The sequence below is a fragment of the Didymosphaeria variabile genome (genome assembly GCF_027946475.1).
Source record: "Didymosphaeria variabile strain IMI 356815 chromosome Unknown scaffold_8, whole genome shotgun sequence".
NCBI classification, from domain to species: Eukaryota; Fungi; Ascomycota; class Dothideomycetes; order Pleosporales; family Didymosphaeriaceae; genus Didymosphaeria; species Didymosphaeria variabile.
Window position 1 is genome coordinate 1,994,280 of NW_026611627.1, and position 13,468 is coordinate 2,007,747.

The 13,468-nt window shown below is 52.8% G+C and overlaps 4 protein-coding genes across 4 annotated transcripts; 2 read left to right on the top strand and 2 right to left on the bottom strand.

The window, feature by feature from the left end:
- Positions 1-418: 418 nt before the first annotated feature.
- HEM14 (oxygen-dependent protoporphyrinogen oxidase) lies at positions 419-3,422 on the bottom strand (the record flags this gene model as incomplete). Its single annotated transcript, XM_056219636.1, has 5 exons — positions 419-864; positions 920-1,199; positions 1,662-2,294; positions 2,344-3,033; positions 3,081-3,422. The coding sequence occupies 5 exons, from the start codon at positions 3,420-3,422 to the stop codon at positions 419-421; spliced, it is 2,391 nt and encodes a 796-aa protein (XP_056066763.1).
- Positions 3,423-3,847: 425 nt separating this feature from the next.
- Positions 3,848-5,581, bottom strand: N0V89_010897 (uncharacterized protein; the record flags this gene model as incomplete). The annotated part of the gene is made up of 1 exon (XM_056219637.1): positions 3,848-5,581. One exon carries the CDS (start codon positions 5,579-5,581, stop codon positions 3,848-3,850), a length of 1,734 nt encoding a protein of 577 aa, XP_056066764.1.
- A 985-nt stretch (positions 5,582-6,566) lies between these two features.
- Positions 6,567-7,584, top strand: N0V89_010898 (uncharacterized protein; the record flags this gene model as incomplete). Its single annotated transcript, XM_056219638.1, has 4 exons — positions 6,567-6,649; positions 6,873-6,929; positions 6,984-7,083; positions 7,132-7,584. The coding sequence occupies 4 exons, from the start codon at positions 6,567-6,569 to the stop codon at positions 7,582-7,584; spliced, it is 693 nt and encodes a 230-aa protein (XP_056066765.1).
- A 4,816-nt stretch (positions 7,585-12,400) lies between these two features.
- On the top strand, positions 12,401-13,293 carry N0V89_010899 (uncharacterized protein; the record flags this gene model as incomplete). The annotated part of the gene is made up of 2 exons (XM_056219639.1): positions 12,401-12,649; positions 12,703-13,293. The coding sequence occupies 2 exons, from the start codon at positions 12,401-12,403 to the stop codon at positions 13,291-13,293; spliced, it is 840 nt and encodes a 279-aa protein (XP_056066766.1).
- Positions 13,294-13,468: the final 175 nt, after the last annotated feature.

The following is a 13,468-nucleotide window of genomic DNA, read 5'->3' on the forward strand; positions in this document are numbered from 1 at the left end:
TTGTGCACTTTCATAAAAAGGTACAACACAACCGGCGACCTTACCCCTTAGCGCTCTATCATCCTCACCTCTGCGCTGCACGACTCCGCAAAGAGTGCAAGACAGCATGAACGATGGACCAGTCGGTACTCGAACCCTTGCGATTTCTTAGGGCATAGTGGGATAATTTGCCTGGGTTTACGCAGCAGAAGGCTTTACCATTAAGTACTGGTCGTGAAGGTGCTCATTTGATGGCTATTTGCCTGATTGAACGAGTTATACAGAGGTTGACCGAAAGTGGTGTCCTTCGTCTCAGTTTTACTAGGGGAATTTGGTCGCCAGATGTGGTGCCGCGACGATGTCGAAATGCAACAGACGCCGCAAGCTGGACAACAAGGCAATTACCCCAAGCTCTTGCTGGCACCAAATGCTCTCACCCCTAGCACTCCACACTTCTGAGCGTGCGAAACCGATATTCCGGCAACATGCAATCTGAACACAAGGCCTGAACCTTATAGAGCGGTACCGGAAGATCATCTCTTACGCTTGCCACACCCTCCAGCTCCGACACAGTACTCATCCCCGCATCCGGCTTAGGCGATGTCTGAAGGAAGTTCGAATCGCCCGGTAGCTCCGAAACATTGGCACTCGTCCCCACCTCTGCCACTGCCGGCGGTGACCACATTTCTGCCCGTTCCCTAGCATCAAGCTCTGAGGCTCCCACTGAGTGTTCCAATACTTGCGCCCTTTTCTCGTCGATGGGAGGCGGTGCAGCGTCCTCGGCCTCTTCTTTCGTCTTTGCTGGTGTCTGTCTGCGGCGTTTTCGAATGATGAAGAATACCACGGCCGCAATGACGACGATTGCGCCGACGGAAACGCCCACACCTATACCAACAAGCGTCCCAGCTCTGGACCCTGATGGCCCTGCGCCACCACCAACACGCGTTGTGTTCGAGGTGGTCGAAGATCCTGTTGAACCAGAAGATGTCGCCTCCGTGGCCGTCGAATTCGCCATGCCAGTCGTACTTCCAGTGCCCGATGCAGTAGATGCAGTAGCCGAATAGGTACTGGAGTAGGTGTATTTCATCCCCGTCGAAATTGTTGATGGCAGAGTCGTAATCGGATTGTTCGTGGCTCCACATGAACTTTCCAACATGAACATGTATGCTAGTGTACTCGTCAGCGTCCGGAGGATCATTGCCATTGACCGCGCCGTACCTCTGTATCACATTGTATTGACCTTGCCGTAACTCGTTAGTGTATGAGGCTTGGTCTGTGAAGTGTGAGCTGGGTTATTGCATATTTTAAAAATGTTAGGGTGTTGTAATAGGCACTAATACTAAATGCCCGAGGCAGGAGTGTGGCGTAGTCCATGCAACGGACTGTACGACCCAGATTGGCAGTCGAGCTACAGGAAGCAAAGTAATTATGGAGCCACATGATATCATGACCTATGGCGCCAAGTAACGTTCTTCGTTACACGCTCCTCTGCAATCTATCGCGGTTGTATACTCACACTATGCCAAGCGCATCACACCTCCTCATGACCACCGGCTGCTCTTGAATGTTATACATTTTTTGATACACAACTCTAGTAGCTATACTTTTCTTGTGTACGGAAGTAGCATATGCATGAGCTACAATTTTACATTTGGCAATCCTTGGTTGGCTGGTGCACTAACCCAGGCGCCATCATACCTCTCATCCAACGCCTTCTCCAAGCCCGTTTCCATTTTCTTCCAGCCAACACCCCTCAATTGCCTAGCCATCGCCCATGCTCCTCTTATACAGTCATTCACACCTACACCATGCGTTTGATTTCCCACGACCCGCACTCTCCCTTGGAATTCAAATAGTACTCGTTCCGCATACCCTTTCAGTCGCTCATCGTATCCGACGGTATACTGGGGAATGCAGTCCTTACTCAGATTGACATGATAGTTCGTGGGCTCCTCCTTGATGTGAAGATGGCGGCGGAGGAGCGACATGGCTAGCTCATAGGCTTCGTCGTTGGAGGGGAAGTGTTCCCACCCATCCCAATAGTGGCCGCCAAGCATGACGGTAAGCTTAGTGCCTTCGGCGGTGTCCTGACCTTGAATAGCGTCTGAATCAAATATGACGCCCAGAGCGCGTTCAGGATTCTCCTCGAAGGCAACGGACTGGGGGATAAGGTAACCGAAGCCCTTTTCAGGAATGAGGTTTGGGTTCGGGAAATAGAGGTTCACTGTCATGACGGTGACAAAGGGGGTCAGTTTTGGATTGCGAAGAGTGGAGACGACGAGGTCGTATTTTTCGGTAGAGGGAGCTTCTCTGGGCTGAAAGAGTCAGCATTGGGTTGTAGCTCTTTAACAAAGGGCAACTTACTCCCGTGGTAACGTCGACCTGATCCCGGTTTTCTTTTGCAAGCTTGTAATTTTGAACCCGACTGTCGAACTTGAAGTCTACGTTTCCACTCTTTTCGAGGGTTTTCTTCAATGCTAAAACTAGCTCAGCCATGCCATTCTCGAAGGTGAACATTGCACTCTCATCGAGCAGCGCCCTGAAAGGGTCGTTCAGCTTCACCTCCTCCCTCATAGCCTTGTAAACGTCCAAGTCGTGCGGATGGAAAAGCATGACCCTCTCCGTCAACGGAGTCTCCTGCTGGATCTTGATCATGCCCTTGTATATGCTGCCTGCCAATCCCTCCAACATCCATGCCTGCGACAGGAGCGTCCGAGCACTGAGCTTCCAGATATCACCAGCATAGATGCCGTGCATGACAGCAGAAGCAAGATTGGTTCCTAACCGCTTGTCGAAACGACGCTCTACGAAATCGCCAATCGATTCATCTTTCAAGGATTCGGGTCGTTGTCGACGGAACGGTTCGAGAAGTGCATACGGTGCACCGGCAAGAAGACCAGATCGCCATAACTCAGCAATGTGCCAAAAGTCGGGCGCATCTCCTGGGGATGGGAGACGTTGCAGTCGGTCGGGGTAATATATGTAGCGATTCTTTGCGCCGGTGGCAGCCTTCTTAGTGAAAATAACATTGTCTGTAAGATCCAGATCTTGGATCTGCCCCTTGTGAGTCAACTCTTCAATACACAGTGCACAGTACTCACCAATTGCGCCGTGATCAGGGCGTCCCTTCCCGGCCGCAGCGACCGCGCCCCGTACTCAAACAGCACGTCGCCTTTGGGCACCTCCACCCGCCTCGACTGTATCCAGCCTCCACCGTCCTTGTTCGCCTCATGGATTGTGATCTTGCTCTGTGGGAATTCCTTCGCCACGAAATACGCGCTCGCGAGACCTGATATGCCGCCACCAAGCACGGCCACTTTCTCAGGATATGCTTGCGATGAAATGTACCGGCGGCAGCGATTGCATAGCGAAGAGGCAACTGGGCGTAGAGCGACGCGCCTCATTGTCGACATTATGAGCGGAACATGTTTCTTGAGCCGCATTGCCGTGTGTGAGGGGTCTGGAGTCTGCGAATGCGGCTCATGGATTCAGCTGGAGCTTCTGTCGTGACGTTGGCTAAAGTCCGAGCTCGGGCCGTTCTGACGCGCTCACTTCGGAGCATCGCCGCCCCTGGTCGTCAGCGTTTCACAATTCGAAGAGAGCTTCAGCAATGCAAAGAAAAGTTTGTAGAGAGAGATGCAGCTTTTTCGCTGCCAGGAAGCACGAGTCGCATTCTAAAAACCCTGACGCATCTGCAGCCCGTCAATGCAGATCAAGTCATGCCACCCGAGCCAAACGCCGTACCCTTCGGTATCCTAAATTATAGTACAAATGCCGTGTTCCTCGTTCTACAGCATCTGATGCTGTGACTATACCATGCCGCATCGGATGTCATTTCCTCGTGCCCCGGTCCTTGTTTTACAGCCACTCACAGTGCGTCTTCCGCCATCTGGTCAGCCTTTCCCGGAATGATCAGTTCCTCCTCTTGGTTCTCGTCAATAAATTTCCTTTCGCTTACATGATCCTTCTTCTGCTCTTCCCCATTTTTCGGTGCTACCCAAACGTTACCCTTGGCCATATTGCCTTTCTTCTGACCCTCCAGAGGATGCTTGTAGATACAGCGAGCGTTTGTACAGGGATTGAACTTGCAGACAACAGAGCTGTGCCAGAAACTGCAACCGGGAGTCGTGCAGTCGGCACCGTTGCGGCATGGTTTCTCAGTCGGATGCTTGTACGGACAATTCTGTGGATCGCGGCAGTTGGGGAAGTAAATGCACTCCTGCTCGGCTTGGAACTGTTGCTTCTTAGCGGGAGACGGGTGCTTGCCAACACATTTGAAGTTCTTGCACGCCGCTCCATAGTCGCATGTAGTGTTCATATCGACAACCGCGGTCTTGGGAGCTGCAGGCGAGGAATGGACGAAGGGACAATCAGCCTTGGCGCACTTCTGGTTGAAATGACACATTGTCGTCGCGGAATCTGGCCCTGGTCGCGACGTGTCCGCCTGCATGCCTTCACCATCGGCCGCAGGCCCATCGGTCATGTTCTCGTCATCGCCTTCCTTCTTCGTAAATTTAGTCGATTGAGGCAAATTCTGTCGGTGTACTTGCGATCCACGAGCGAATGGCTTCTTTCCTTTCTGAAAATTGGGGTTGACGAATGGTTGCGGAGACTGTCCAGAAAAGATCTGTTGCATCATCTGCGCTTGCTGCTCGTACATGGACATGAGGGCCATCTGCTGCTGAGGGTTCAATCCTCCTCCCGGAAGACCTTGTCCCATGGGCGGTATAGGCATGTTCGGCACACCCATGTTCATACCCATCCCACCCATTCCGTTCATGCCAGGGCCCATATTTATGTTACCGGAACCCCTTCCGTTCGCCATTGCTTCGAGTCCTCGTCCAATGTTCTGACCGCGAGGTCCTTTCGGTGGGTCTCGCAAGTGCGAGTTAATACGTCCAGCACCTTGCGTACCCCGAACACGGTGGAGAGGGTCGTCGTTACGGCTCATTTGCCTGTTCACCTGATTCATTAAGCGGCCGCCGCGTGCCTGCTTAGGACCGCTGCTGTTCCGCATAGCTTTAGGTCCGGTGGGTCTGCTTTTCGTTAGAGATTGTCGTCTGAAAGTGCTGCAAGTCCGAGGGGCCTTCGAAGACTCGCGCCAAGAGGACTCGATTGTGGGGATCGGGAGTCCGCAGGCGCTGTCTCTTCTTGCATCTTGAGAGGACAACATAGGAGGATTTGAAAGAAAATTGGTGTCATACATAGTGCCTGATGAAGCGTCTCCGGCTTCTGAGATGCCCTCCATCTCCATATCTTGCGCGATTGCAGAGGAGCCGTGATCGGTATCTTCCATTTGGTTGTCGCTTGTTTGCGCATTGCCGCCAGCAGAATTCCCGCGTAGCTGGTCGACCTGTTCAAAGAGCCATCGCGAAAAGCGGTGTGTATCTGTGTTCTCGCCTTCGGCTTCGTCAAGGAGGTCGTTGGAGAGCTCGGTCGCGACTTGTTCCTCGTTCTTGCCGTTCGAGAGCATGAGCAAGATGTAATCGAAGAGGGTCGTATCGTCGCCGCCTGTCGTCCAGCCAAACTCGGCGAGCTTAGGCTGGACAAGATTTTGCAGCGCTGTCGCCAGAGGCGTGCCTGCCGCAAGATCGGTAGCCATGGTGAAGTTGGTCAACAGTCGGCCGGAGCGGGTGCGCGACGAGTCGAAGGAATGGGCGGTCGTGACAAAGGGAGTGGCGAGCGGATGCGCCTTTATCGCGTCGTGCTTGTTCCGCGGCTGTCGAAAGATAAGTGATGGGGTGTAATCGTGGAAGCGACGGAGTGGCGCGTAGACAAAGGACTGTGTCTCGGTGGGTGAGCGGGCAAAGTGAAGCAATTGTTTGGGCGCCAGGTTCTTTGGCGCGACTTGAGATGTCGCGCTGACATAATCCAAAGCGTGGCCCGTGTCCGCGGTGTCGCAACATTTCCAACGACCGTCTGTTCGCTTCGATTGTCTTCTAATGCATTGGTACAGCACCATGACTCTCTACAGTGCATCGAATCCATATGTGTCAAATGTCCATTCACGGTTTCGAGTCTATTGAGAGCCAGCAGATTCAGGTGTCAAAGGCCCTAGACCGGACTTCGACAACTACCAAGCGCGCCAGTGCCGTGCCCAAGTGCGACTCAATAGGCATGACGGCTCGGTGCATTCTGTAGGCACAGGGACTAGTTCGCTACAAGTCTTTCATCTAGCCATTTCTCTACATGACTCACGTATTATCATTTGTATGCCTGCGTCGAGTCCAACCTAATTGAGCTGCTCGCGTGCTGTATAATAGGCGCTCCGCGGAAAGAATGTACAAGTACTTTCATGCAGCAGCATCTCATAACGAGCTCCTACTCAAGTTACTTTTCGAGCGGCTCTGTCCTCAAGCGACTGCTTCTGGCAACAATGACTGCGCTTGTTCAGAGCGCTCCTTGCGGTCATGGCGGGAGCTTGTTTCCGTTTTCTGACTAGGGCGGTTACGTAGTTGCCTCCCGGCTTCAAAGTTCGCGTCTCCAGCCTCACGCTCTCTTTTCACATCACCACCCACGACGCGTCTAGAGCCCCGTCAACCCCGTCCACCCCGATTCTGCCACGTCCATATAAGAACAACACCAACATGTCTCGCGGCGGCACCACGCTTTACGTCACTGGCTTCGGCCACGGGACCCGCGCTCGCGACCTCGCCTACGAGTTCGAACGGTATGTTGCTCAACGCACCGCCCTCCCGATCGTCGCCGCGTCCATCGTCTACCATCCATTATGCGCGATCGAACTGCTTTATCCCTCGTCGTCCTTCTCGATGCCTCGATTACGTCGCACTAGACACCGCTTCCCACGCCTTTCTCATGCGCACAGCGCGCCACATTCAGCTCCCTTGCGCTATCTCATTTTATGTGACACATCCATCTAACATCGTTGCTAGCTACGGTCGCCTCGTTCGCTGCGACATTCCTGCGCCGCGCTCCGCGTCCAGTCGACTGTAAGTGACCATGCATACCCCCGGCCATGAAATTTAACTAATTGTGGTTGGCAGGTTCGCTTTCGTGGAGTATGAGAGCCGCCGTGATGCTGACGATGCGTATCACGAAATGCACAACAAGCGCATTGGTCGTGACGACTTGTTGAAGATCGAGGTATGTGAATACTAAGTCTTGCAAGCTGATGTCTCTAACATGCAACAGTGGGCTCGCACTCCACCATCCGCTTCATGGCGCTTTGACTCTGGCCGCGACCGCCCTCGTGGCGAGCGTGGTGAGCGTGGCGAGCGCAGCGAGCGTGGTGGCCGTGGTGGAGACCGCTCGCCGCGTAGTGAGCGTCCTCGTAGCCGCTCTCCTCGCCGTAGCCGTGGCGGTGATTACTCTCCGCGCAAGGACGACCGTCGGGAGCGGGACTACGATCGCCGTGATCGAGACCGATCCCGGAGCCCTGAAGGTGACCGCGACCGGGAGATGAAGGATGTGCGCGATCGTGACGACGACCGTGAGCGCGAGCGGGACCGCGATGCCGGCACCAATGGCGAGGAGCGCAAGAGTGAGCACCCTGTCTCAGCAAAAGAAGACAACCTCCCTCTAATCGACCACACAGACGAATCGCCTCCTCCGGCAGCTCACGAAGACTTGGACGTGGCGGAGTAGTTGTTTGTCACTTCCCCGCCATGCCTGTGCGGTACACGGCCTACCCCACTTGTTCAGTCATCCTTTCTTTCGATTCCGGTATAAGCTGTCGTGAGATTGCCAAAAACGGCGGAGTTGGGTTTGCAACAAATTTAAGGGTCCCCTTTTCATCATTCGATGGCGGTTTCGGCGACTATGTAAGGGTCGGCATTAATAAGAAGCAGTCACGCGAATCGGAACCATGGTTTCATGGCGATCGTAACGGCGATATCGGTTTCGGTTCGGTCGAAGGTTCATTCACGATCGGTCGGTCGATCGATACGACTTGGCGATTTCCCCATTTTGTACTTTACTCGAGCGAATCCCGTAGAACGTCGAATACTTTCCACCCTTCCCGCCCCCGAATCCCTACGACGATGCGACTCGATCATCCCGATAGGTTTGTAGGTATCGGATTTACTGACAATGAAACGTTTATGGTCCAGTGTTTGACGTATCGACACGCCCCCTTAGCTTCCTATCCCTCTGCTGCATCTACAACCAAGGCCCGTTCTTCATTCGACCATCACGACATGTATATGCTTCTTGGACCGGGAATACAATGTTCATTCCATTGATGGTCTGTAGTACACTGCTTTGTTTGCACATGACATCCACTCCGCAGGTGCCATTTTCCCGACGCATGGTTCGGCGTTTGGAGCTGGCACAGTGTGCGATCAATGTTGATTTGCATTGAACTAGGTGCCGGTCGCGACCAGGCTGTCGCCACAATTGATTGACACGACGCAAGTGTCGTAAACTTTACACTGCACTCTATATTAGATTAGAATACAGTCATTGCCTGATCTGAAAGATATTGGATCATTCACTTTGCATATGCTGTTGGTTTCCAGTCAAGTGCTACACTATCGGCTGCCGTTCCAATTCGAATGAAGTTCGCGATTGAAGACTCGTGAACCATCTATGAAGCGACTGGGCGTCTTGATCCCTCCCACCAGAACACCCCTTCTGCTGAGCAAATGGCAAGATATAATTAAGATAGGTGAAGTACATGAAGGTATCGGTAAAAAGAGCCATTGCACCCTTGCATGCCTAGTTCGGCTCTCATTAACCCGTCCAGCAGGCGAAGATCGATGCAGCCTCTCCTGAAAATCGAATGCTCCTCACATAGCCGTCCTAATGCGAATTCTCTCTCCTAAGCTGCTGGCCTCTCGGCTTAGAACAAGCAGTCGAGGCAGCAACAGCATGCCAACGCGGCCAACAAACCGGCACAAATGCCATCCGACGCGCCGCCTCTCCTTTGATTATCGTAGTAACCCCCAAGGGGTGGTCCTCCTTGTTGGTAGTACATGCCCTGCTGCGGCGGTCCGTATCCCGGCGGTCCATACTGTCCCTGCGGTGGTCCATACTGTCCTTGCGGCGGGCCGTAGGGTCCCGGGCCTTGGGCGTAGGGGTTCGGTGATGCGCCGTAGTAGTCGTTGGGAGGTGCAGGGGAGCCGCCGTAGTAAGGCGCTGGAGGCTGGTAGGGACCACCTGGGGCGGGGCCGGCGTCGTGGTGGGCAGGGGTGGTGATTGAGGGTAGGCAGGTGGTGCACCGGCGGGAGGGTCCTGGGGTTGTTAGTTCGTTGTGAAATGGCTCCAAGGGAAGAAGAGACGTACGTATTTGTTGGATGCCATTGAGTCGGATTTGGTAGTTCTATGAATGTAGCGAAAGAAGAAGAGGCTCTCTCTCAACAGAGACAAGAAGTTGCGTGGTAGCGGGGAATACGTAGAGTAGGGTCGCGGCAAGGCTAGGCGTTGGTCCTGGGCGCGGTAGCTCTTTCACTGATGCGCTCCGTTCTATCCGGAATCACTGCGAACGGTAGTCGCGAGTATGGTATTACGTGATTACGCGGGTGGGCAAGGTGAATGTAAGAGCAAAGCAAGGCGTCGAGTGAATGGGGATATATGCGACGGCAACAAGCGGAACTTCGGAACGTAGCAAGTGTCGCGTCCAGGTGGCGCATCGTGGCTGAGCAGATGCGCACTGCTTCCATGCTTCCATGCCTCCATGCTTTAACCCAACGCGGCAAGGCCTACCGCATTAGAAAGTCGCGCCTTCCAAATCCACGTAGGGCTAGGAGCTTCCCACGTGTTGGGACTTCGGCAAGTCAGTTCATCGTTAGCATGTCCTGGTGTTTGACCACAAAGATGGTGGGCTCACCGCATCCTTCCATACCCCGGTACAGTGGCATCCTTACCGCGAAGAATGCCCGCAATCTCCGGAAAAGGCATTCTCTGTTTGCTCGTCAGTCTCCCCTCATTCACGCACTGTCGATACCTTGCCAGTCAAGCTCGACTATACCGGCACAGATGACCATGCTTTTCTTATAATCCACTTCTGCAATCCCATCGCGCGCGGCTCTGCACCCACACCTTACAAGAATCAATTACCTCCGCCGCTTGACCGCCTCTCTTCACTGTCCATGTCCAAGCCCTATTGGCCATCCAAATACCGCGACTGGATTGTCAATTTGACCGTTCCACTCCATCGCATTCACGCTCTTTGCAAACCATCAAGTATCTCATGACCACCGCCGTAGCTCTCACATCCTTGGCTGTCTATGGCGTAATGTCGCGCTTGCTTGCGGGCTTAATTCTGCCAGACGGGTCCTTGGCATGGAAAACATACTCTGTACAGTGGCTGGTTCTAGGGGTGATCTGCGGGATATGGTGGGTTGTGGATCAGGAGAACAGGGATCCAATGTTGAATCGTGCGTGGCAATTCGGGCCTATGATGAGAGCGTGTGTGTACATAGTCAGTGCGAGTCAGGTGTTGGGGGCTTCGCTGTCGTTGCGCAGATGTTGGTCAGATATGGGTCTGTGTTTGGGTTAGAGAGTAGGCCTCGAATCAGAAGTGACACGCCAAAGGTATCTGACTTAACACCTTAACACTAGATGGGCAATACGGAGGCAAAGTTCACTATCAGATTTTGCTCAAAATCGCCGACAACAGGATACGCAATATCAAATGTCCCGATTATATGCTACTCGTCTTTTGCCTACTATGTATTTCGTATGAGGCGCCATCGAATAGACTGCGATGGGTATCGCCCAAAGCAAGATCGATACAAGTCTTCCGTTTCCAGCATGACCTTTGCGTAGGCGGTCAAGTACCTTTGTGGGAACACGAGCCAGTTGAACCAGTACATCAACAGTGCGGGTAACGCTATCACGACGCCAGCGCAGCATGCGTTTGGATGGCAATCAATGAAAAGTGTTGTATGGATGAGCTCTTCATAAGGTATTTGTACAATCATGCTGTCAAAGTCCAAACCTACTCAGACTAAGCGTTCGCAATGCCAAATTCCGAATTCCCTCAACTACTGCGTTCGAGTCCACTCAAGGCGGGCGTTCACAATGCCGAGTGTGATGTTACCGTAGCATAGCATCTTCTCCGAGTCTGTTTGTAGGAGGACGTTCAGCGGGTATCCTTCCCCACTTTTTGGAGGCAGACACGAATGCGTGGGGGCAGAACGGACAAAGTCCAGTCAAGGTCTGCTAAGATCTGCTCCAACCGCGAACGATGATAGGCTGTCTGTACTTCTTCATTTCCAGGTTCTCATCATAGACGTCGAAGCGGTCAGTATGGCTGAGTAGAAACGTTTGCACTCTAATTCTTTGCCGGCTCGAACCATCGAGTCTTTACTCGTTTGAAGAAATGAAGCGTTAGATGCAATCGCGCGCCCGACTTTTCGAGTGTGCCTCGAGGCTCAACCTGAGATGAGTGCGTACTATAAGAAACGTACACGATCTCCAGTACGTTCATAACGCAAATTGCAACACCACCAAGCGGCCACTACTAGACTTCGATATTTATTATGTCGTCTTCGCCACCTCCCTACAATCCCTCCTCTTCCTCTCCAGCTCGCTCGTCAGAGCCTCTTCGATCAAACCGCCTCCTAGCAACCCCTTCTGCGCGTGCGTACCTCGTACCTCGCGCATCCTCAGGTCGAGACATCTTGGTGACCTTGGAGGAAGCCCGTCAGTGGTTTCAGCTTGGTACGTTTTGACCACTAGCTCTTTACTGCGTTGAACAGCGGTCTGTCATCTACCTTGAGAAAGTTCTTTTCTGATTCGGCCGCTATTATCCGTATTCTCTTCAACATTGCTTTTTTCTGATACATTTGTTTGACTCATTAGGATACACAATCCGTGACCCAATCTCAAGGGAGCCTGTCGACATCGGTCCGGTCCCTATTCCAGCCTACGCTAACGGTGAAGGGGCTTTTGTACGTGAGGATGAGGGTGAGCGCAAGGCAAGGGATGCGCATGCTAAGGGTATGTAGGAGACTCGAATCATGCTGAAAATATACCGACTATGCAATAGAAGCTACCAGGAAAGACGGACATGAGGATGGCGCAGGTGGAGCTGGAGGTGCCGTGGCATGACTTAGTGTTGAAGACGATGGCAGACTCGATGCGGAAAAGTGTAGCCAGGTAGTCTTCAGAGGTACTTGAATGACCCAAGCGGTCCTAACCCGTTGTGCACAAAAGCATGTCTTGAGTGATGCGTGTGTGATGTTTGTGGTTGAGATTGAGTGAACTAGATCCAACCTTAGAAAACGCGCTTTCACGTGAGCTGCCAAGAGCCTCGGAGGTCCGGGCAGCATCTTCCGTGTAACCTCTTCACTGCATGTCGCAGACACCCAGCGGTCAAGGTGTGCTCTGACTGTCTTTACGTTCAGCCTACGGCTCGTCATAACTACGATGTGATCCACACGCTCGACATCATTTAAAGCACCTCCGCACTAACCACTAGGCAACCTCTAATCCTAAACACCCTGCAGTGTACATTATGTCGCTTGCAAACTCCAAATATGCGCGCAAGACGCCGCTGGAGACTCTGGCACAATCTAAAGCAGAGAAGCTCAAACAGGATAAAGCGAGAGCAACGCGACTCCTGAATCGCCTGCAGTGGAAAGCTGAGTCCCTTGCAGTATCGTACCTACGTGCGATCGAGATATTGCGAGCGGAGATTGATCAGAATGGATACATCGATAGTGGCGTAGAGTTGCGTTACGCCTTCATGCGGAGTACCGACAGCGTAAGTCGACCATGGCCGTAGTCCTGCTCTGCGCCGAAGCTAACATCACATAGAAACAGGCAGAGTCCATGTTCAAGGTGGACTTCTTTGAGTTCTACACTTTGCTCGAGCGGTACATCTCTAGTTCTCTCGAGATCATGGGCGTTCATGTCTCTGGCACCGCACCTCGTACCAACGTCAACCCTCTCAAATACATCACGAACCCCGACCTGCACCGCACACGACCACGCGCTCTCCACGCCTTCCACGCGAATCTCCTGGAAGCGCTCGATGATCCAAACTGCCCGCTGCATGTCTCGCTAGGGAATCAGGAGGTACGCATACAACTCGGCATAGCGAAAGACTACCGGAATGCATGGAAGGACGCAGACGAGAAGGTTACCAAGACAAATGGCTGCGATAGAGACGAGGAGTCTCAAAAGAACGTCCGTCTGGAGGACTTAGACCTAGACACCATGCTCCGGTATTTGCTAGCTGCCTGTGAGCATGCTCATGGCACAGTCCAAGAGCGTCCAGACGCCAACCCGAACGATTTCACTAGCCGGGACTTCGAACACCAAGCGCAGCAACAAAACACAAGCAAGACTTTGGAGATGGAGGATGTTCCATTCGAGTACATGGATGATGCCATGGATCTTGATTAGTCACGAGCTGCATGTCCCATTGAGATCTATTTAGGGCCCCTTCTTCTCTCCCATCTTCATCTTGCATTTTTTTTGCATATACCCCTTTCAGCGTTCACGATACAGCATTCTGCATAGCGTCGGAATCTAGGTACAATCCAACGACAATAAGAAAAAATCCATTGATCAAATATCT